Source organism: Cervus canadensis, chromosome 2 (genome assembly GCF_019320065.1).
Source record: "Cervus canadensis isolate Bull #8, Minnesota chromosome 2, ASM1932006v1, whole genome shotgun sequence".
In the NCBI taxonomy this organism is placed as follows: Eukaryota; Metazoa; Chordata; class Mammalia; order Artiodactyla; family Cervidae; genus Cervus; species Cervus canadensis.
Window position 1 is genome coordinate 19,336,834 of NC_057387.1, and position 24,749 is coordinate 19,361,582.

General features: G+C 38.0%; 1 protein-coding gene across 1 annotated transcript in view; it reads left to right on the forward strand.

Moving 5' to 3' along the window:
* Positions 1-24,749, forward strand: part of SNX27 (sorting nexin 27) — a 77,591-nt gene that overhangs the window by 22,347 nt on the left and 30,495 nt on the right. Inside the window, exon 2 of the mRNA XM_043458366.1 lies at positions 3,430-3,661. Coding sequence (XP_043314301.1) covers positions 3,430-3,661 — 232 coding nt within the window. The remainder of the gene's footprint in view (positions 1-3,429; positions 3,662-24,749) is intronic.

Below are 24,749 nucleotides of genomic sequence, written 5' to 3' on the forward strand. Positions count from 1 at the left end.
GAGTGACTACTGTATTCTAGAGCTTTATCTCATTTGAGGTCTTACAGCAACTCTCTTAGCTGAGGGTATTATTAGCCCCATTTGGGTTAAGAAATTGAAGTTCAGTAATATTGAGATTGAATTATTTACCTAATGTCTCATCTGTTAAATGGCACAATTGGCATTTAAACCGAAGTCTTGCTTAACTCCAAAACCCACACTTTGAACCAGAAGTCTATAGTGCTGCAAGTTCCCTTTATTGCAGAATTTATATTTTACATTCATTTATGTCTTCAGAATTGATCAGACTGGGCCACACCTAATATGAGCCTGGTATAGTAGCATTCCTGTAGAAAAGGGGTATCATAAACATTTTTATGAGTATGAAGGCCTCTTAATTCTTGAGGATGGAGGACTCTTTTTGAAATCTGACATCCTGGGGTTTTTACTGACCCATTTCATTCTCTGAAGAAGTTTCAAGCTTGTATTAAATTGTCGAATGTATAATATCCCTTCTGTAATTGAACCAGATAAGTATTACCAAGTGTGTTTAGAATACAATACTGGTAATTCTTTCCTGTTTCTGTTTTTTTTTTTTTTAAGAGGGATTTGGGATGATAGCCAATTTGAAGTGTGGTCTTATTGTTAAAGAAGTGAAACCCAAGCAAATTTCTTTGCTTGCTGGCTGCTCTTAGAGTAAGCCTCACTTAAGTTTCTCTGCCGATTTTCAGGGTTTATTTATGTGAGGGACCTGTAGGAACGGTGTATTCTAACTTGAAAACTGAATGAGTGGAGGTATGTATTGAAAGCTGTAGTTCTTAACCTTTCTGAGATTACATACTCCTTTTTGAAGCGGATGAAAGCTGTTAGCCCTCTTCCCTGGAAAAAAAAAATGCATATATGTAGACAAATATAATTTTACATACAATTTCTGTAGGGGTTCACTGATTTTCCTCTGCTGCTGCCACAAGCCTATCAACAGAGTAGCCCAGATTAGGAATCCTTTAAAGGGGAAGAATTAGGGAGCTGAAAAATAAGAGTGGAGCATTGCTTCTTAACTTTTTTCCTAAGAGCTCATCTCATAAAGTTGATTGTGTTCACATAAAAACCACACTTTTAGTGTATAAGGTGTTTTCTTCAGTCTCTGAAGTGTTAGTTTTTCACTTTGTTTTTTTTTTTTTTAAAACTTAAGGATATTTGTAAGTTAAGTTGATTCCTAGGGATAGATCAAATTTTCTATGTTGATTTTTTAACTTTTACTTTTTCAATTTTATTTCTTCTACCATCAAAACATTTTCCCAGAACTGCTAATTAGATCAAAGATTTAGATGAAATCCTTTATCAGTCCCCAGCTTTAGTTGTCCATTTCTTCTTTAACCAAAATCTCTTCATAACACATAGCTACATAGTACTTCTTTTCCTTAATACACCTAATGTGAGTATTCAGACATTGATCTTAGCAAGTTACATGTTACATTACATGTAATGTTATGTTACATTAATCTTCACAGTGATCTGTTAGGGACTTATTGTCTCCATTTTATAGATGTGGAAAGCAATGGTAAGAAAGATCAAATGACTTGATTAAGATCATTTCTGGCAGGGCCAGGATTTAAGCCCATGTAGATCTCTCTCCAAAGCCCATTTTCTATTTTATCATCCTGCTTTATGGTCAAAGAACTGACCACTTCTTCTGGTCACTGGTCTGACCTGATCTGAACTTTATTTTTTTTTAACAACAAGGATTTACCATATAGCACAGTGAACTATATTCAATAATCTTGCAATATGCTACAATGAAAAAGAATAGAAAAGCAGAATATAGATACATACATAAATCATTGTTGTTTTGTTGTTAAGTTGTGTCCAACTCTTTTGCTACCCCACGGACTGTAGCCCATCAGACTCCTCTGTCCGTGGGTTTTCCCAGCCAAGAATACTGGAGTGGGTTGCCATTTCCTTCTCCTGATCTGAACTTTAAAAGCTAAAATTTCCATTGGTGGAGGGGGCTGATTTTCTTCTGTAGCTAGCCAGTTGTAAAATTGCTATATTATATGTGTGTGTGTGTGTGTGTATGTGTGTAAGTTAGATTTTAGGTTGTGAAATCTCAAGAGTGCTGAATTTACTGGCTAGATTGTTAGACCCGAAATAAGGAAGGAGGCTTGGCTAGATGATCTCCTGCTTGTTCTGTTTATATAAATGGATATTTCAGATATCATACGCTGACAGACAGTTCCAGTGATTGAAAAGTTGGTGGAAGGCTTGTTACTAAACTTAGCATCATTTTCAAGAAGGAAAAACCCTAATGATTTGGAACAGGACTGAAAAAGTTTAAAGGGTAAATAAACTTTTGTCAGATTGACTAAAGGCCAGGTGTGTATTTCCTCACCCTCTTGGGGTAGCTATGGAGGGAACCTCCAGGTCAGCTAGCTGCCTAGTGGTTTTTGCTGAGATAGCAGGCTGGGTCAGCATTCTGGGAAGGTAGCTCAGTTTGCTGGGTGAGTTTTGTGAAACTCAGCATCTTTCTTGACAAAATTATTGTTCTTCCAAACCTTGTACTTTTCCTAGTTTCAGCCTTTATATACACAGTGGAACAGGAAGGAGAATGCGTAGGTTGATTTACTATGTAACCTTAACTGTACATTTTTTAGTTTGAACTGATTACACAGGGCTTTAAGTGAGACAGCACAGAACAGAAAAAAGTAGATAGACTGCTAAAAGAGACTAATTGAAGTGATTGGGAGAGAACAAAGGATATTGGGTTAGATAATACAATTTTAGAGATGTTATCTCCTTGCTTTTCTTAAAACTGAGTGATAGAAGAAACTAGTGTGTATGAAGATATGATCATTTAATTCCCGAGGTAATAAAACTTGATATAAGGGAAAATGAAGTTGACTGACTTGAATATATGGGGAGAAATCAGATAGAAACACCAGATAACTATCTTAAGTCAGTCACACTTCTTGAGTCTTTACAAATTATGGAAGCGCATTTTGTAAAATTTTTCTTTTAATAAAATTCCCAGTTCCACAGGGTTTTAAAAGGACACAGAACAGTTCAAATGGCAGGATTGTTAAAAGTCACTTTATTGTATTGTACACATGCTTAGTTAGGATGAGGAAATTGGACTCTTCAGCTTTAAAAGCTTTGTTTCCTCTTCAGCTTCACCTTCCTTCCCGTGTGTTTTCCTAAGGCTGTGTGTGGAGTTCTAGTATAGAGGAAGAGTAGGTCTTCTCACCTGTTAACATTTTTTCCCCCTGCCTTAAGTTCACACACACTTTTTCACATTATGATTTGTAAAAACAAACAGCTTTGCTGGAACCAAACTGATCCTTTTCTTTTCTGGTTCACACTTCATGACACTGGAGTGGGGGCAGGAGGGTGGAGCTCTAAGGTGTTTGGACCCTTCTGGTTTATGGGATTGTCTTTTTCCCTTTTTCCCCTTAGGAACGGCGTGAATGTTGAGGGGGCGACACACAAGCAGGTGGTGGACCTGATCCGAGCAGGCGAGAAGGAATTGATCTTGACAGTGTTATCGGTACCTCCTCATGAGGCAGATAATCTAGATCCCAGTGACGACTCGTTGGGACAATCATTTTATGATTACACAGAAAAGCAAGCAGTGCCCATATCGGTCCCCACATACAAACATGTGGAGCAGAATGGTGAGAAATTTGTGGTGAGTGTCAGCCCAACTCAATCCTCAAACACTTAGCTTTTGTTTCTCCCAATCTTATAATTTATGATATATATTAGTGCGCTGGGATAAATGACTGCAACCTAGGTCAGTTTGCCTACCAGGAATGTGGGTTTACACATAAATAAAATACCCTGACCCTGATTTATTGCAGGGGTGAACTGCAGTAATGAAGAGGAGTCCTATTTCTGCTTAAGTATTTCTAGACAGTTTTAAGTTTCCATTTGGGCCTATTGAATCATGTGTACGTTTGTTTTGTTTGTTCTTTTATTGTCATATCTCCTTGCTAATGGTGTCTCACTGTTGACTCTGTAGAGATATAGAACAAGATTAATTTTAAAATGTGGTATCTTCTAAAGCATTTGGGTAATACCGTTTGTCCATGTTAGAACCTACAAGTGCCCTATACCCCTTTCGTGTCTTGTTCTTTTCCATTTTCTTTGTAGATATCTGTGTGAATGGTTAATTCGGGTTTTCTCCAAGGGCCTCATTATATTCTGAATGCAATTCACATGGGCTACTTTATACATTTCCAATTTCTTGCTGTTGTAGATATGCAGGAAAGCCCATCTTGAATTTGGATGATATGTGCCAGCCCCTTTCTTTAATGCCTTTGTTTGTTCTTCAAAACCTAATTTCAGTGATCGCCCAATCTACTTAATTTTTCCCTTGGTTGCAGTATTCTTTATTTACCTTTGATTAGTCTGGGAGTAATGGTACAATGAGAAATTCACTAATCTTTGTGAAAAATGCAGTATGTTCTGTTAGGTATTGGCAAACAGACTACATTTATTTAAAGCTGATCTGCTCTTTAAAGTTGTAGTCTCTGAAACAGATTTGTCCCCTGTATACGAATGAGCTACTAGAATTTTATGTAGGTTTTATGTCAGTCTGGTGTATGTATTCTCAGAGCCATACACACAAAATTTAGAGTTTTGTTTTACAGAGGTGCTATACCTTTTGTCTTTAACCATTTTTTTAAATTGAAGTATAGTTAATTTACAACGTTGCGTTAATTTCAGGTGTGATTCAGTTATACATATACATATATATCGGGTTGGCCAAAAGTTCATTCTGGTTTTTCTGTGACATTTTATGGAAAAACTCAAATGGACTTTTTGACCAACCCTCTATCTATTCTTTGTCAGATTCTTTTCCATTATAGGTTATTAAAAGATAACTGAATATGGTTCCCTGTGCTATATAGTAGGCCCTTGTTTATTTTATATACAGTAGTGTATATATGTTAATCCCAAACTCCTGATGTATCTCTGCCCCACCCCCACCCCCTGCCATCCCACTATCTCCTTTGGTAACCATTAAGTTTTCTGCCTCTATGAGCCTGTTTCTGTTTGTAAATAAATTCATTTGTATCATTTTTTAAAATTTCCACATATAAGTGGTATCATATGATATTTGTTTTTTTCTGTCTGACTTACTTCGTTTAGTATCATCATCTGTAGGTCCATCCATGCGTGCTGCATGCTAAATTGGTTCAGTCTTGTCTTACTCTTTGTGATTCTGTGGGCTATAGCCTGCCCGGTTCCTCTGTCCTTGGGATTTCCCAGGCAGGGATACTGGAGGGGTTGCCATGCCTCCTCCAGGGGGTCGTCCTGACCCAGGGGGTGAGCCCCTTCTCTTACGTCTCCTGCATTGGCGGGCGGGGTTTTTACCACTAGTGCTGCCTGGGAAGCCCTAATAGCATTATTTCATTCTTTTCATGGCTGAGTAATACTCCATTCTATAAATGCTCTTTGTCTTTTTTACCAATTCGTCAGTGGATATTTAGGTTGCTTCTGTGTCTTGGCTGTGCTGAACAGTGCTGCTGTGAACATTGGTATGCATGTATCTTTTCAAATTAGAGTTTTCTCCAGATATATGCCCAAGTGTGGGATTGCTGAGTCCTATAATAACTCTATTTTTAATTTTTTAAGGAACCTCCATACTGTGTTCCGTAGTGGTGGCACCAATTTACATTCCCACCAATGGTGTAAGAAGGTTTCTTTTTCTCCATACCCTCTCCAGCATTTATTATTTCATTGTTAGTGTATAGAAATGCAACAGATTTCTGTGTGTTAATTTTGTATCCAGCAACTTTACCTAATTCATTGATGAGCTCTAGTAGTTTTCTGGTAGCACCTTTAGGATTTTCTGTTTATAGCATCATGTCATCTGCAAACTGTGACAGTTCTATTAAGTTGATGAAACAGTAATTGCAATTTTGCATTGTTGAACTTTACTGCTTGATACTGGAATATATTCTTAAAGAAATGTGGTCATGTTGTCCATCATGTTAATGTGCATTTCTTGCTGTTTTTTTTTTTTTCTGATGACTTATTATTAGCTGTGTATTTTATATTTATTTCAGACTATGGAAATAATGTTAGACAAAAGCAAATTCAAGCGATTTTCTTATTTGAGTTCAAAATGAGTCATAAAGCAGCAGAGACAACTTGTAACATCAACAACACATTTGGCCCAGAAACTGCTAATAAACTTTCAGTGCAGTGTTGCTTCAGCAAGTTTTCACAGGGGACGAGAGCCTTGAAGATGAGGAGCGTATTGGCCAGCCATTGGAAGTTGACAGTGACCAACTGAAAGTGACATCAAAGCTGATCCTCTTACAACTACGTGAGAAGTTGCTGAAGAACTCAACATTGACCATCCTATAGTTAGCCAGCATTTGAAGCAAATTGAAAAGGTGAAGAAGTTCAATAAATGGGTACCTCATGAGCTGACTGAAAATCAAAAAAATCATTTTGAAGTTTCATCTTCTCTTATTCTACGCAACAACAGTGAACCATTTCTCGATCGAATTGTGACTTGAGATGAAAAGTGGATTTTATATGAATGTAGATGACAACCAGCTCCATAGTTGGATTGCGAAGATGCTCCAAAGTACTTCCCAAAGCCAGACTTGCACCAAAAAAAGATCATGGTCATGACTGTTCGGTGGTCTGCTGCCCATCTGATCCACTACAACTTTCTGAATCCCAGTGAAACCATTACATCTGTAAAGTCTGCTCAACAAATCAATGAGATGCACCGAAAACTGCAATGCCAACAGCTGGTGTTGGTCAAAATAAAGGGCCCACTTCTCCTCCATGACAATGCCTGATTGCCCATTGCACGACCAGCACTTCAGAAATTGAACGAATTGGGCTAGGAAGTTTTGCCTCATCCACCATGTTCACCTGACCTCTCCACAACCGATTGCTGCTACTTCAAGCATCTCAACAACTTTTCTGCAGAAAATGCTTCCACAACCAGCAGGAGGCAGAAAATGCTTTTCAAGAGTTTTTTGAACCCTGAGGCATGGATTTTTACATTACAGAATAGACAAACATTTCTCATTGGCAAAAATGTGTCGATTGTAATGGTTTCTATTTTGATTAATAAAGATGTGTTTGAGCCTAGTTATAATGCTTTAAAATTCACAGTTTGAAACCTCAATTATGTTTGCACCAACCTAATACTTCCTAATATGCTAGCAAAGTAATGCTCAAAATTCTCCAAGCCAGGCTTAATAGTACATGAACCGTGAACTTCCAGGTGTTCAAGCTGGATTTAGAAAAGGCGGAGGAACCAGATATCAAATTGCCAGCATCTGTTGGATCATTGAAAAAACAAGAGAGTTCCAGAAAAACATATACTTCTGCTTTATTGACTATACCAAAGCCTTTCACTGTGTGGATCACAACAAACTGTGGAAAATTCTTCAAGAGATGGGAATACCAGACCTCCTTACCTGCCTCCTGAGAAATCTGTATGCAGGTCAAGAAGCAATAGTTAGAACTGGACATAGAACAATAGACTGGTTCCAAATCAGGAAAGGAGTATGTCAAAGCTGTATATTGTCGCCTTGCTTATTTAACTTATATGCAGAGTACATCATGAGAAAGGCTGGGCTGGATGAAGCACAAGCTGGAGTCAGGATTGCCAGGAGAAATATCAATAACCTCAGATATGCAGATGACACCACCGTTATGGCAGAAAGCAAAGAACTAAAGAGCCTCTTGATAAAAGTGAAAGAAGAGAGTGAAAAAGTTGTCTTAAAACTCAACATTCAGGAAACTAAGATCATGGCATCTGGTCCCTTCACTTCGTGGCAAATAGATGGGGAAACAATGGAAACAGTGACAGACTTCATTTTGTTGGGCTCCAAAATCACTGCAGATGGTGACTGCAGCCATGAAATTAAAAGATGCTTGCTCCTTGGAAGAAAAGCTATGACCAACCTAGACAGCATATTAAAAAGCAGAGACATTACTTTACCAACAAAGGTCTGTGTAGTCAAAGCTATGGTTTTTCCAGTAGTCATGTATGGATGTGAGAGTTGGACTATAAAGAAAGCTGAGTGCTGAAGAATTGATGCTTTTTAACTGTGGTGTTGGAGTAGACTCTTGAGATTCCCTTGGACTGCAAGGAGATCAAATCAGTCAATCGTAGAGGAAATTAGTCCTGTACATTCATGGGAAGGACTGATGCTGAAGCTGAAACTACAATCCTTTGGCCACCTGATGTGAAGAACTGACTCATTGGAAAATACCCTGATGCTGGGAAAGAGAAGGCAGGAAGAGAAGGGGGCGACAGAGGATGAGATGGTTGGATGGCATCACTGTCTCGATGGACATGAGTTTGAGTAAGCTCTGGGAGTTGGTGATGGACAGGGAAGTCTGATGTGCTGCAGTCTGTGGGGTCGCAAAGAGTTGGAAACGACTGAGCGAGCAAACTGAATACTTCTCCAGTTTGGATTCCTTTTATTTCTTTTTGTCTCTGATTGCTTTTGGCTAGGGCTTTTAAAACTGTTGAATAAAAGTGACAAGAGTGGGTATCCTTGTCTTATTCCTGATCTTATAGGAAATGCTTTCTTTCAGCTTTTCACTGTTGAGTATGATGTTAGCTGTGGATTTGTGATATATGGCTTTGATTATGTAGATGTATGTTCTGTCTGTGCCCACTTTCTGAAGAGTTTTTATCATAAACGGTGTTGAATTTTATCAGAAGCTTTTTCTATGGTTTTTATTCTTCAGTTTGTTAATGTGGTGTATTGTATCACATTGATTGATTTGTGAATATTGAAAAATCCTTGCATCCCTGGAATGAATCCTACTTGGTCATGGCTTATGATCCTTTTAATGTATCATTGGAGTTGGTTTGCTAGTATTTTGTTGAGGATTTTTATATCTGCCTGTAATTTTGTGTGTGTGTGTGTGTGTGTGTGTGTGTGTGTGTGTGTGAGATATCTTTTTTTGGTTTTGGTATCAGGGTGATGGTGGCCTCACAGAGTGAGTTCAGATGTGTTCCTTCCCCTGCAATTTTTTAGAGTGGTTTCAGAAGGATAGCTGTTAACCCCTCTCTAAGTGTTTGGTAGAATTCACCTTCTAAGCCATCTGGTCTTGGACTTTTGTTTGTTGGGAGTTTTTAAATTTTAATTTAATTTCAGTACTGATAGTTGGTCTGTTCATATTTTCTATTTCTTCCCTGTTCAGTCTTGGGAGATTGTACTAATCTAAGAATTTGTCCATTTCTTCTAGATTGTCCATTTTATGGGCACAAAGTTGCTTGTAGTAGTCTCTTAAAATCCTTTGTAGAGGTACTTTTAATCATAAGACACGTAAGAAGTAGAAATCAAGGTCAGGTTCTAAAAATGGATCACATTGGATGTTGGCACCTTTGGGGAGTTGCCTAAGACTTTGAGAACCTCTGTAGACTTAGAAAAGGAATGAAACTACTAATTGTCCTTTTTTAAAAATCAACTTCATTAAGCATAATATACTTGCATTAACATTCATCACTGTTAAATGTCCAGTTTCGTGAGTTTTAATTAATGTGCATAGTTTTCTAATCACCACAAGTCAATAATAGAACATTTTCCTTGTCCCAGAAAGTTGCCTCATACCCCTTTGCAGTCATCTTCTCTCCCTCCCACTGCTGTTATCAACCATTGACCACCTTTCTATCACGGTATTTTGTCTTTTCTTGAATGTAAAATAAATGAATAAGCAGGGTAACAATATACAGCCTTGACGTACTCATTTTCCTATTTGGAACCAGTCTGTTGTTCCATGTCCAGTTCTAAGTGTTGCTTCCTGACCTGTATACAGGTTTCTTAAGAGGCAGGTCAGGTGGTCTGGTATTCCCATCTCTTTCAGAATTTTCCACAGTTTATTGTGATCCACATAGTCAAAGGCTTTGGCATAGTCAATAAAGTAAAAATGGATGTTGGAGCTCTCTTGCTTTTTCAGTGATCCAGTGGATGTTGGCAATTTGATCTCTGGTTCCTCTGCCTTTTCTAAAACCAGCTTAAACATCTGGAAGTTCACGGTTCACATATTGCTGAAGTCTGGCTTGGAGAATTTTGAGCATTACTTTCCTAGTGTGTGAGATGAGTGCAATTGTGCGGTCGTTTGAGCATTCTTTGGGATTGCCTTTCTTAGGGATTGGAATGAAAACTGACCTTTTCCAGTCCTGTGGCCACTGCTGAGTTTTCCAAATTTGCTGACACATTGAGTGCAACACTTTCACAGCATCATCTTTTAGAATTTGAAATAGCTCGACTGGAATTCCATCACCTCCACTAGCTTTGTTCGTAGTGATGCTTCCTAAGGCCCACCTGACTTCACATTCCAGGATGTCCGGCTCTAGGTAGAGTGTGAGTGATCACACCTTCGTGATTATCTGGGTCGTGAAGGTCTTTTTTGTATAGTTCTTCTGTGTATTCTTGCCACCTCTTCTTAATATCTTCTGCTTCTGTTAGGTCCATACCATTTCTGCCCTTTATTGAGCCCATCTTTGCATGAAATGTTCCTTTGGTATCTCTGATTTTCTTGGCAAGATCTCTAGGCTTTCCCATTCTATTGTTTTCCTCTTTCTTTGCATTGATTGCTGAGGAAGGCTTTCTTATCTCTCCTTGCTATTCTTTGGAACTCTGCATTCAAATGGGTATATCTTTCCTTTTCTCCTTTGCTTTTCACAGCTATTTGTAATGCCTCCTCAGACAGCGATTTTGCTGTTTTTCATTTCTTTTTCTTGGGGATGGTCTTGCTCCCTGTCTCCTGTACAATGTCAGGAACCTCCGCCCGTAGTTCATCAGGCACTCTGTCTATCAGATCTAGTCCCTTAAATCTATTTCTCACTTCCACTGTATAGTCATAAGGGATTTGATTTAAGTCATACCTGAATGGTCTAGTGGTTTTCCCCACTTTCTTCAATTTAAGTCTGAATTTGGCAATAAGGAGTTCATTATCTGATCTACAGTCCGCTCCCGGTCTTGTTTTTGCTGACTGTATAGAGCTTCTCCATCTTTGGCTGCAAAGGATATAATCAGTCTGATTTCGGTGTTGACCATGTGGTGATGTCCATGTGTAGAGACTTCTCTTGTGTTGTTGGAAGAGGGTGTTTGCTGTGACCAGTGCATTCTCTTGGCAGAACTCTGTTAGCCGTTGCCCTGCTTCATTCTGTACTCCAAGGCCAAATTTGCCTGTTACTTCAGATGTTTCTTGACTTCCTACTTTTGCATTGCAGTCCCCTATAATGAAAAGGACATCTATTTTGGGTGTTAGCCCTAGCAGGTCTTCTAGGTCTTCATAGAACCGTTCAACTTCAGCTTCTTCAGCATTACTGGTCGGGGTATAGACTTGGATTACCATGATATGCAGAGTACATCATGAGAAATGTTGGGCTGGAAGAAGCACGAGCTGGAATCAAGATTTCCGGGAGAAATACCAATAAACTCAGATATGCAGATGACACCACCTTTATGGCAGAAAGTGAAGAAGAACTAAAGAGCCTCTTGATGAAAGTGAAAGAGGAGAGTGAAAAAGTTGGCTTAAAGCTCAACATTCAGGAAACTAAGATCATGGCATCCAGTCCCATCACTTCATGGCAAATAGATGGGGAGACAGTGGAAACAGTGGCTGACTTTATTTTTCTGGGCTCCAAAATCACTGCGGATGGTGATTGCACCCATGAAATTAAAGGACGCTTGCTCCTTGGAAGGAAAGTTATGACTAACCTAGACAGCATATTAAAAAGCAGAGACATTACTTTGCCAACAAAGGTCCATCTAGTCAAGGCTGTGGTTTTTCCAGTAGTCATGTATAGATGTGAGAGTTGGACTAGAAAGAAAGCTGAGTGCAGAATTGATGCTTTTCAACTGTGGTATTGGAGAAGACTCTTGAGAGTCCCTTGGAGAGCAAGGAGATTCAACCAGTCCATCCTAAAGGAGATTAGTCCGGGGTGTTCATTGGAGGGACTGATGTTGAAGCTGAAACTCCAATAATTTGGCCACCTGATGCGGAGAGCTGACTCATTTTAAAAGACCCTGATGCTGGGAAAGATTGAGGGCAGGAGGAGAAGGGGACGACAGAGGATGAGATGGATGGCATCACCGACACAATGGACGTGGGTTTGGGCGGACTCTGGGAGTTGGTGATGGACAGGGAGGCCTGGGCTGCGGTTCATGGGGTCGCAAAGAGTCAGACACGACTGAGTGACTGAAATGAACTGAAAATAAATGAAATCATATAGTATATAGTCCTTCATGTCTAGGTTTGTTTGCTTAGTGTAGTTCTTGTAAGATTGATGCGTGTGGTTGCATAGACCAATAGATTATTGCATTTAATTACTGATAGTATGCCATTGGATGGATTTATTACAATTTATTTATCCATCCACTTGTTGTTGCCCTTTTGTGTTGTTTCCAGTTTGGGCTATTATTACTGAAACTGCCGTGAAATAACATTAATGTACAGGTTTTTAAGTAGATTTATGTTTTCATTTCCCTTGAGTATATACATAGCTAGAAATGGAATTGCAGGGTCAAATGCTAAGTGTAAGTAACCTTATAAACTGTTTTTTAGAGAGGCTGTACTATTTTTGTATTCTCATCTGTAGTGGAGTGTTCCAGTTGCTCCATAACCTCTTGAACACTTGGTATTTTCAGTTTTTAAATTCTGGTCATTCTGAGTATAATGGTAGCTCACTCTGATTTTAATTTGCATTTGCCTAATGGCACATGATGAGTGTATTTTCCTGTGCTTACTGGCTTTTCTTATATCTTCATTGTTGACGTAGCTGTTCTACTCTTGCCCGTTTAAAAAATTGGGCTGTTTGTCTTGTTTTGTGTAAGAGTTCTTTATGTATTCTGTATATGTCTTCTATCAGATAGATGCCTTGTAAAATATTTCTCCCAGTCTATGGCTTGCCTTTTTATTTTATTTTTACCTGCCTTTGAAAAAAAAAAAAAAAAGGCTATAAATTCTGATAAAGTCTGCTTTGTCAATTTCTTTCTGTTATGGATAATACATTTTTGCATTTCTAAGAAATCTGCCTGCCCCAAGGATGCAAATCTTTTATGTTTTCTTAAGAAAGTTTTATAGTTTTACCTTTCTGTTTTTGCAATAACTTTATTTTGAGGTTTGAGTCACATATCATCAATTCACCCATTTAAAGTATGCAGTTCAGTGGTTCTTGGTATGCTCAGCATTGTGCAACTATCACCACAATTTTAGAACATTTTCATCCTCTCAAAAAGAAACTTTGTACCCTTTAGCCATCATTCTTCAAACCTCCTATCCCCTCTAGTCCTAGGCATCTACTTTCCATCTCTGTAGATTTGCCCATTCTGGATGTTTCATATAAATGAAGCCATATGTGTGTTCAAGGTTTATCCATGTTGTAGCATGTATCAACCAAATGGCATTCCGTTTTATGAATATACCACATTTAACTTATCTGTTCTTCAGTTGATGGACATTTGGTTTTTTTGTACTTTTTGCTTCTTATGTATAATGCTGGATTGAGCATGTGTGTACAAGTTTTTGTGTGAATACCTGTTTTCATTTCTCTTGGAAAGAAATACTTAGGAGTACAATCGCTGGGTTATATGATAACTTTTATCATTAACTTTTTGAGGAAATGCCAAACTGTTTTCCAAAGTGGCTGGATCCTGGTTTTCTTATTTGTTTGTTTTTTTTTTTTGGCTGCACCATGCTTGACATGCAGGATCTTAGTTCCCTGACCAGGGATCAAACCCTCACCCCCTGTAGTAGAAGTGTGGAGTTTTAACCACTGGACTGCCAGAGAAATCCCAGTTTTATTCTTATGTTTAGGTCTGTGATGCATTTTGGGTTGACTGTTTTATATGTATGATCTAGGGGTCAAGATTATTCCCGTCTCCCCCCCGCCCCAATGTGGACATCTTGTTTCAGCAGATGTGTTGAAAAGACCATTCTTTCCCCATTGAAACATCTTGACATTATTGTTGAAAATCAGTTGAACTTATATGTGTGTTTTTATTTTTGTATTCATTGAGTATATGTTTAAACATTTTAATATTTAAGTCGTTTTGAGTTTGTCCTCTGTTTAGTGTTTTTGTTTTCCTTGTGAATGGCTCATATCTTCTGAGTTCTTTGTGTAGTGAGTAATTTTGGATTGTGTCCTGGGTATTACGAATGTTACAATTGTGCAGGCTCTGGATTCTATGATATTCTTCTGAGGAATGTTGGTGTGTTTATTTTAGCTGGCAGTTAACTGAGTATGCTGTGTCAGCTTCTGTGAGTTGTACAAGTCTCATTACAATTCTTTAAGCTTTTGCTGTGCTGCTTTTGAATCTGTCCTGTGTGTATATCATTTAGGGAGGAATCAGCCTGAGGTGTATGTGATGTTTGCTCGTAGAGTTAAGGCATCTCTTTCTCTGATTCTCTCTCCTTTGGGATTCTCCACTCATTTCGTGGCATCTGTGATTGCCCAGAACCTGTCTCTCTTTCCTCCAGCCAGAAAGATGTCTATCAGAGTTTTAGTTGCTTAAGTTATGCTACTATGTGACTGAGGTCCACTATCAAAGCAAAACTCCCTAAAAGTAGGAAACTCCCCAACTCTTTGTCAGTTGCTTCATGTTTTGACTCCTGTCTACAGTTTTAGGGTACTGTTCAGAATCCTCAGGTAATTGGTTTTTGTATTTTTTCCCCAGAGTTTGTGGTTATTCACTGGGAGGGTTGGTCTATAGTGAGTTTACCTGAAGCCTAATCTTCATTTCTACCCATTTTTTGATCCCTTAAACATTCTCTCTTGTAATGTTCTTTGTTCTGAAGTCTTTCTCTAATGTTAACATATAGCCACTAATAGTCACTTCAGCCTTCTTTTGATTATTGTTTTCATTGGATATCTTTTCCATCCTTTTTAACCTACCTGTTTAATTATATTTGAAATGGGTTTATTGTAGGTAGCATATAATTGTGTCTTGCTTTTTTATGCAGCCTGGCAATCTTAGTCTTTTATTTAGTGTGTGTAGTCTGCTTCCCTAGTATAATTATTGATATAGTTAAAATTAAATCTGCCATCTTATTCTTTGTTATCTGCATCTCATCTGTTCTTTATTCCTCCTTTCTTGCTTTTTTCAATTAATAGAATATTTGTAATGATACCATGTTATTTCTCTATAATTTGTTTCATTTTGTTAGTTGTTGTTCTAGGTTTACAGTATGCATCTTTATAAATAGTATCTTTAATACATTATTGCTTCTCAGTGTGAGAATTTACTAATGGTATATTTCATTTCTACCTTTTATCCTTTGTGCTTCTGTTATACATTTTTCTTCTTTATGTACGATAAATTTTATGAGATTTTGTTGTTGTCTTTGCTTTAAGTAATTAAAGAGATCGAAAATGAGAAGAGTTTCTTTATATTTAAGCACATATTTCCATTTCTTATGTCTTTCATTCTTTTGTGTAATTGTAGTTTCAGTTTCCATCTGGTATCATATTCCTTCTGCCTGAAGAAATTCCATTAATATTCTTGTAGTGTAGATCTGCTGGCAGTGATTTCTCTTAGCTTTTGTTGATGTGAAGAAGTCTTTATTTCACCCTTATGTTTGAAAGGCATAAAATTCAGGGATGATGGTTTTTTCTTTCAGTACATTAAAAATGTCTTGCCAAAGAACCAGCTCTTAGTTTCATCAGTCTTCTCTATTATTCTGTTGTTATTTAGTCTCTATTTCATTTATTTCTGCTCTTATCTTTATGGTCTCTTTCCTTCTACTAACTTTAGGTTTTGTTTGTGTTTTTTTTCTAGTCACTTTAGGTGTAGGTTTAGCTTGTTTATTTGAGATTTTTCTTGTTTCCTGAAGTAGACTTATACTGTTATAAACATCTCTTAGAACCTCTTTTGTTGTTTGCATAGGTTTCGGATCATTGTGTTTTCATTTGTCTCCATGTATTTTTAAATTTCCTCTTTGATTTCTTCACCCATTGTTTGTTGAGTAGCATATTGTTTAGCCTCCATGTGTTTGTGGTTTTTGCAGTTTTTCTCCTTCTAATTCATTTCTAGTCTCATAGCATTGTGGTCGGAGAAGATGTTTGATATGATTTCAATCTTAAATTTCGTGAGACTTGTTTTGTAGTCTAGTATGTGATCTGTTCTGGAGACTGTTCAACGTGCACTTGAAAAGAATGAAAAATTTGCTTCTTTTGGGTGGGATGTTATACATGCTAGCAAAGTACTGCTCAGAATCCTTCAAGCTAGGCTTCAACAGTATGTGAACCAAGAACTTCCAGATGTACAAGCTGGATTTAGAAAAGGCAGAGGAACCAGAGATCAAACTGCTGACATCTGTTGAATCATAGAAAAAGCTAGAGAATCCAGAAAAACAACTACTTCTGCTTCATTAACTGTGCTAAAGCCTTTAACTGTGTATATCACAACAAACTGGAAAATTCTTAAAGAAATGGGAATACCAGACCACCTTACCTGCCTCCTGAGAACCTGTATGCAGGTTAAGAGGCAACAGTTAGAACTGGATATCGAACAACGTACTGGTTCAAAATTGGGAAAGGAGTATGTCAAGGCTGTATATTGTCACCCTGCTTATTTAACTTATATGCAGAGTACATCATGTGAAATGCCAGGCTGGATGAAGCACAAGTTGAAATCAAGATTGTGGGAAGAAATATCAATAACCTCAGGTATGCAGACTACACCACCCTTATGCCCAAAAGCAAAGAAGAACTAAAGAGACTCTTGATAAAGTGGAGAGTGAAAAGTTGTCTTAAAACTCAGTATTCAAAGAATGAAGGTCATGGCATCCAGTCCTATCACTTCATGGCAAATAGATGGGGAAACAATGGAAACAGTGACAGACTTTATTTTCTTGAGCTCTAGAATCTCTGTGGATGGTGACTGCAGTCATGAAATTAAAGGACACTTGTTCCTTGGAAGAAAAGGAATGATAAACCTAGACAGCATGTTAAAAAGCAGAGACATTACTTTACCTACAAAGGTCCGTATAGTCAAAGCTATGGTTTTTCCATTAGTCATATATGGATGTGAGAACTGGACAATAAAATAAGCTGAGTGCTGAAGAATTGATGCTTTCAAACTATGCTGCTGGAAAAGACTCTTGAGAGTCCCTTGGACTGCAAGAAGATCAAACCAGTTAATCCTAAAGGAAATCAACACTGAATATTCATTGGAAGGACTGATGGCTGAAGCTGAAACTCCAGTCCTTTGGCCACCTGACGGGAAGAGCTGACTCATTGGAAAAGACCCTTATGCTGGGAAAGACTGAAGGCAGGAGGAGAAGGGGTAACAGAGGATGAGATGGTTGGATGGCATCACCAACTTAATGGATATGAGTTTGAGCAAACTCCAGGAGATGGTGAAGGACAGGGAAGATTGGCATGCCGCAGTCCATGGGATTGCAAAGAGTCGGACACAACTGAGTGATTGAATAGCAACAACAGCAACTTGTTCAGTTAAGTCCATCTGGTCTGATGTGTCATTTAAGGCTAGTGTTAATTATTGATTTTCTTTTTCTTCTTTTTTTTTGGCCATAGCACTTGGCATGTGGGTCTTAGTTTCGCCCCCAGGGATTGAACTCACAACCCCTGCAGTGGGTTGGCAGTGCAGAGTCTTAACCACTGGGTTGCTGGGACTATCCCTCATTATTGATTTTCTGTTTGGATTATCTCTCCATTGATGTAGGTGTGGTGTTGAAGTCCTGTACTATCATTGTCTTACTGTCCATTTGTCCCCCTTTATATTTATTAATATTTGCTTTATGTATTTAGGTGCTCCTATGTAGGGTGCATGGACTTCCCTGGTGGCTCAGATGGTAAAGAATCTGCCTGCAGTGCAGAAGACCTGGATTTGATCCCTGGGTTGTGAAGATCCCCTGGAGAAGGGAACGGCAACCCACTCCAGTATTCTTGTTTGGAGAACTCCATGGACAGAGGAGCCTGGCGGGCTATAGTCCATGAGGTGTCAGAGTCGGACATGACTGAGCGGCGGACATAACACCGCGGCAACAGCATGTTGGGTGCATGTATATTTACAAATGTTATATCTTACTGGATTGATTCATTGATTGTTACGTAATTTTCTTCTTTATCTCTTATTACAGACCTTGTTTTAAAGTATATTTGGCTTGATACAAGTATTATTACCCTGGCTTCCTTTTCATGTCATTCATATGGCATACTTTTTTCCATTCCCTCCTTTTCTGCCTGTGTGTCTTTAGACCTGAAGTGAGTTTCTCTCAGGCAGCATGTATATGGTTCTCTTTTGTATATCCATTCAGCAGCTCTGTGTCTTTTGGTTGGAGTACCTAGTCAATTTATATTTAAAGTAATTGGATAGATTTGTACTTACTGCCATTTTATTAATTGTTTTGGGGTTGTTTTTATGACCCTTTTTTGTTTTTTTCTTTGTCTTTTGCTTTTTGCCATGTCTTTAGTGTTATGTTTGGATTCCTTTCTCTTTTTTGTGTGTATATCTTGTGTAGATGTTTGGTTTGTGATTACCATGAAGTTTATGTATAGCAGTCTGTCTATACGATCATTTTAAGTTTCTAATCTAATCCCTTAATTTCGAATGCATTTTAACAATCCTGTGTTTTTATTGCTCACCATGTTTATTGTTTTTAACATCATATTTTACATCCTTTTTTGATGTGTGTATCCCTTAACTGCTTATTGTGATAATGATGATTTTGATACTTTTGTCTTTTAACCTCCCTACTAGTTTTATAATCGACTAATCAGCTACCTTTACTGTATATTTGTCTTTAACAATGAGATTTTTCCTTTCCTAATTTCTTATTTCTAGTTGTGGCCTTTTTTGCATAGAGAAGTCCCTTTAACATTTCTTATTGAGTTGGTTTCATAGGGCTAAACTCTTAGCTTTTTGCTTGTCTGTAAACCTTTTTTGATTTTCTCCTTCAAATCTGAATAATATCCTTTCCAGGTAGAGAATTCTTGGTTGTGGGTTTTTTCCTTTCATCGCTATAGTATATTGTGCCACTCCCTACTGGTCTGCGGTTTCCGCTGAAAAGCCAACTGATGGCCTTATGGGAGTTCCCTTGTGCATAACTAGTTGCTTTTCCTTTGTTGCTTTTAATATTCTCTGTTTATCTTTAATTTTTGCTGTTTTAATGACAGTGTGTCTTGGTGTGGTCCTCTTTGGGTTGGTCTGTTTGGGACTCACTGTGCTTCCCAGATTTGGATGTCTGCTTTCTTTCCTAAGTTAGGAAAGTTTTTAGTTAGTACATCTTCAAATATGCTCTCTGCACCTTTTATTTCTTTTCTCCTTCTGGGACCCCTCTTAAATGAATGTTATATGCTTGATGTTGTCCTAAAGTTCTCATTTTTAAAAATAATTTTTCGTTTTTTTTCTGTTCAGTTTGAGTTATTTTCTTTACTCTGTCTTCCAGTTTTCTGATTCATTTCTCTGTATAATCTGTTATTGAATCCTTCTAGTGTATTTTTTATTTTAGTTACTGTATTTTTCATCTGTTTGGGTCTACTTTATATTTTCTAACTCTTTGTTAGAAAAATTCTAACTTCTCACTGTGTTCATCTAGTCTTCTCCAAAGTTCTTTGAACATTTTTATGATCATTAACTTGAAATCTTTGTTGCATAAATTGCTTATCTCCATTTCACTTAGTTCTTTTTCTGGGATTTTGTCTTGTTCCTTTGTTTGAGACATATTCCTCTGTAGCCTCCTTTTGCCTAATTCTGTGTTTTTGTTTCTATGTGTTTGGTAGGTTGGTATGTTTCCTTATCATGGAGAAGTGCCCTTAAGTAGGAAATGCCTATGGGCCAGCAGCATACTTGCTTCTGGTCTCCAGACCTTTATGCTTTAGGGGTGCCGTCTATATGGGCTGCATGAGCCCTTCTGTTGTGGCAGGCTGACTACTGTGAGGCACATTGGTAGGCATTGCTGGCCCCTGATTGGGTTCGTTGCCAAGCCTTGCCTAGTGCAGAAGCTGTCAGCCACTGGTGGGTGGGGCCGTGTCCTGGGAGGTTCTGGGTCAGATGTCAGACTGCTGGTAAGTGGGGCCAGTTCCTGACTCAGCTGACTGGGGGTCTGGGGTTTTCCACAGTTGATGTTGGCCCAGTGGTGGGTGAGCCTTGATCCCTGGGCAGCTGGCCAATAAATATATATGGAGAGACAATGATCAACATCATTAATAATCATGGAACTGTAAATTAGGACCAGAGCAAGAAATCTTTTCATAGCCATTCCATCTGCAAAAATTAAGAGGATCTTTTTATATTATTACTGAAAAGGAGTGTAAGGAGTATAAGTTTATGTAACTGCTTTAGCTTATAAGTTGGCATTGTCTCCTTAGGTTGAATATTCACATACCTTATAATCCTGAAGTTCCTCACATGGAGTATATCCAGGAGAATCTCTTACATTAATGTATGTACTGCAGGCGGCATATGTGCAAATGTTCACAGTAGCATTGTTCATAATACTTAAAACCAAGAAATATTAAATCCCAGAAACAACCTGAATGTATGTCAACAGAACAGATTTTTTAAAAAATGCAAAACAACAAAGTGTTACGTACAATAGAATAAACCACAAAGATAGATAGCATTGTGGATGAGACTGTGTGAAAAAATAAGTGCCACAAAGCCTCATTCTGCATATTAGACTTTTTATAAAACTGAAATATCCTCCAAAAATTAAAATAAGGACTTCCTTGATGGTCCAGTGGTTAAGAATCCCCCTGCCAATGCAGAGGACACAGGTTTGATCCGTGGTCTGGGAAGATTCCATGTGCCCTGAGGCCGCTAAACCCATGCACCACAACTGAGCCCACGTATCACAACTACTGAAGCCCATGTGCTCTAGAGCCTGTGCTGTGCACCAAGCGGGGCTGCTGCACGGAAAGCCGCGCACCACGACTAGAGGGTAGGCCCGCCTCCCCGCAGCCGGAGAGGAGGCCCGCCTCCCCGCAGCTAGAGGGTAGGCCCCCCTCCCCGCAGCCAGAGAGAAGGCCCGCCTCCCCGCAGCTGGAGAGTAGGCCTGCTTTCCCGCAGCTAGAGAAAGGCCGCACACAGCAGCACAGGCCCACGGCAGCCAAAAAATTAACGTGAACAATAAAAACGTGAAGATTACATGTGAACGTAGGAATAAACTGTGAAAAGAAAAACAAGGGAATAATGAAACATGGTTGAGCCTAATAATTTTGAGAGAGAAGCAGGGAGATGGGGTGAAGGAGGCAGAGACTATGTGATTAGAAATGTTTTTGTCACGGTCTTAGCTTTTAGTTTGTTTTTTACAATGTTAAACATAACTAAATTGGGATTTCCATGGTGGTTCAATGATTAAGACACTCTGTGCTTCCACTGCAGGGGGTGTGAGTTCAATCCCTGGTTGGTGATCTAAGATCCCACATGCCATGTGGAGTGGCCAAAAAAAAAAAAAAATCAATTAATTAAAATAAATTTTAAAAGATAAAAATATCTAAATTAAATATCCAGACAGAGTTCATCAAAATGAGACTGTGTTATGAACCAAGGATTGCTGTTAACCCAGTTCTATACACCTGAGGTCCAAATAAAGAAAACAGATGCCATTTATGATCTACATTAGGGAAAACACACACACATAGCCTAAGTTCTTTAGGAGCATCTTGTTGTCTTTTGATTTTTTTTTTTCCAAGAAGAAACCTAAATACTTCAGCATTGGGAAAGAATCCCTTAGTTAAGGATCTCATACATTTCACTCAGAAATCAGATAAGAATGCTGAATGTTCTTTTGCTATTATAATCAGCTTGTGAATAGCCAATAAGGTGTCCTTTGGAAGACATGTTTTCAGCTAAAAGCAAGATTAAATGGCAAGGTGGCATTGGAAACAATTTGTTGGTCCTAATGTACATTGAGGATTTATCCAGATCAATAGCATGAACCAGATGAATGTCTGTTTGACATTTGTAGGCAGAACTTGGGTGGTGTTGTCATTCTTTTTTTCTTTTTGTTGGAGGATAACTGCTTCACAATATTGTGTCTGATCACTTTTGCACTGTTAAAGGAGACTCTCTTCTGTGTGTTCAGTAGCGTAATTCCTGTGGGTTACTAGAGGCTTGAGAAAGTGAGAACATTTTAATATTCAGATCTTACACAGAATGAGATGTTACCATTTAAAAGCCTTAAGAAATCTGTAAGTGGGGATTAAGGAACCAACAAAATAAAGATCTCTGTTATCTGGAATTTTGTTTTTTCATATTGAATATAGAGCCCAAATATTACTAGAATTGCTTTCCCTACACTGGTTTGTGCTTTTGTGAGAATTTATCAGTTACCACCTTCTGGCATTCATTCCACAGAATTAAGTCATGAGGATAAAGCAAAATGGCATGGCATGGAGTTTCAACATTCACATATAGAGAAATTTAGAAATTATTTCAAAGCTGAATTTTGAAACTTTTATTTGCAGAATCCAGAGAGACAAAATCAGATCACTGATCACATAAGTTTTACACTTTCCCCACTCATAATTCATTCCTTTTCCCTCATTGGGTTTAACTCAGCAAAGAGTATCTCAAGAGGGCAATAACTTGTTACCCTTGGAAGCTGACTTTGCAATCTGAACATTCCAACTTTTGAAATTTTTTAGGATATGGTCATTTGGAGAAGACAGTGACCAGTGATCATTAAATTCAACATGTTCTCGCAAGCTAGACAAACTGTCTAATTCCATGTATGAGCCAGCTAGTCTGGGGTTTACATTAAGATGGAATCTAGAAGTACTACCTGCTTGCCTATATCTTTAGTCCCTATTTTATGATAATCTCCTTCATGTCTGGCAAGTATATTTTCTGATGGACCATTCTCATTTGTAATGAGACCGTGGTCATTTCTCATGGTCCATGGACCTTCACGAGTTGATTCAGCAGGGAATCAGTCATTTTCTTTGCAAATGAGTGTGTCCAAATCAGTGAAATGAATACTAATGGATCGTAGGTTAATTTTAAGGACAAGTGAAGAACAAAGCATCACTGTTGTAATATGTTTTTGTATGGTTTTCGTTTGCTAAGCACTACTAATTTAAAAATGGTTTAGCTCTTGTGGAAGCCATTCTTACCTGCATGAATGTATTACTGAACTGTCAGGCATCCTATTTATAGTTCTGTTCCCTTTGACTTCACATTTAAGTGGGAAGAGGTGGGTGGTGAGAGGCTATTTGATGTTACTGTTCGCACTTTATGAGAAACTGAAATTTTAGGGTTGAAATTGTCACAAAGGCCTCTTAAGTTTTAGGGTTCTTTCTACCCTAAGAAATGTTTTGTTAGACTTGAGATCACTCAAGTGATCGTCACTAGGGAAATGTAGTCATAGTCTTTCTTTAGAAGGCAGTGATGGGAATACTTGGTATTACGTGTGGTTCATTACAATCAGTTACAAATTTGTGTGATAATTACAAGAAGAAAACTCATTGATCAGGATCATATTCATCCCTGGACACTGATAGTAGTTAGAGGCTTTGCTTAGGGGAGGAATCATAGAAGGAGAGTTGTGAGAGAGGAGTTTTCAATGACTAAATTTTTGTTACATTTAATTTATACTTCTTAAATCATAGAAGCATGGAAAAGATTCTTCTTGAGACTGAAGGAAATGCTTTGGTGTATACATTCTCAGTGACTAAGTCTTTATTTATTAGATTGAAGTATAGTTGATTTAGAGTAATTGTGTTAACTGCATCTGTACAACAGAGTGATTCAGTTATATATATATTCTTTTGTAAGAATATATATATGTTCTTTTCTGTATACATACATGCATATATACACACACACATATATATACACTTTCTCTTTTATGTTCTTTTCCATTATGTTTTATCATAGGATATTGAGTACAGTTCTCTATGCTGTACAGTAGGACCTTGTTGTTCATCCATTCTGTATATGAAAGCTTACATCTGGTCACCCCAGCCTCCTCCTCCCATCCCTCCCCCTACACCTTCCCTCTTGGCAACCACCAGTCGATTCTATGTTCAGTGACTAACTCCTGATTACACGAGTAGATGACCTGTTTTGTGCACATTTAAATTTTTGAGTGATTTTTGCTAAGCCAGTAAGTGTGATTTGGGGCTAATTTTCCCATCTCTGCGTAATTTGATATGTTCTGAGACTACAGTTACTTACTTGGTGTTTTTGGATCATGTATTGCACCACTTTCCTTTATGAGGACACATATCTAAGAATTGCCAATATATACACTCATTTCTTCATCAAATATTTACCGAGTGCCTACCGTGTGTCAGGCCCTATTCTAGAAGCTTGGCATGCATCTGTGAACAATAGACAAATATCTGTCTACTTCCTTATGAGGATTATTAACTGTTTATTATTATGAGGAGGTCCTTAGAGTACATTTATTCTTCAGCTTTTTGTTAACTCTGTTTTAATGTTGGAAAGGAGAAGACCAAAACTAGGGACATCTGATTTTAAAAAGGAGCTTTGGCAAAAATGATCTTTTTGTAGCAAAAATACCAATATTGCTTACATCATTTTTTAGACCTTTTCTTTGGAAATGTGGTTCACACACAAATGTCAGCCACTTTGCTTTATGATCAGTTCTGACTTTTTACATCTCTCCAAATTTGCTTGCTTGTTCATTCACATTGGCTTTAAATGATTTTTAACTTTCTGAAAATAAAAACCGATAATTGCCTCCAAAGATGTTTAAAACAGTGTGCTGGAGGTAATTGTAATAGCAAAAATAAGATCATGGGCCCCTTGAAGGCAGTATCTGTCTTTTTTACATACAAT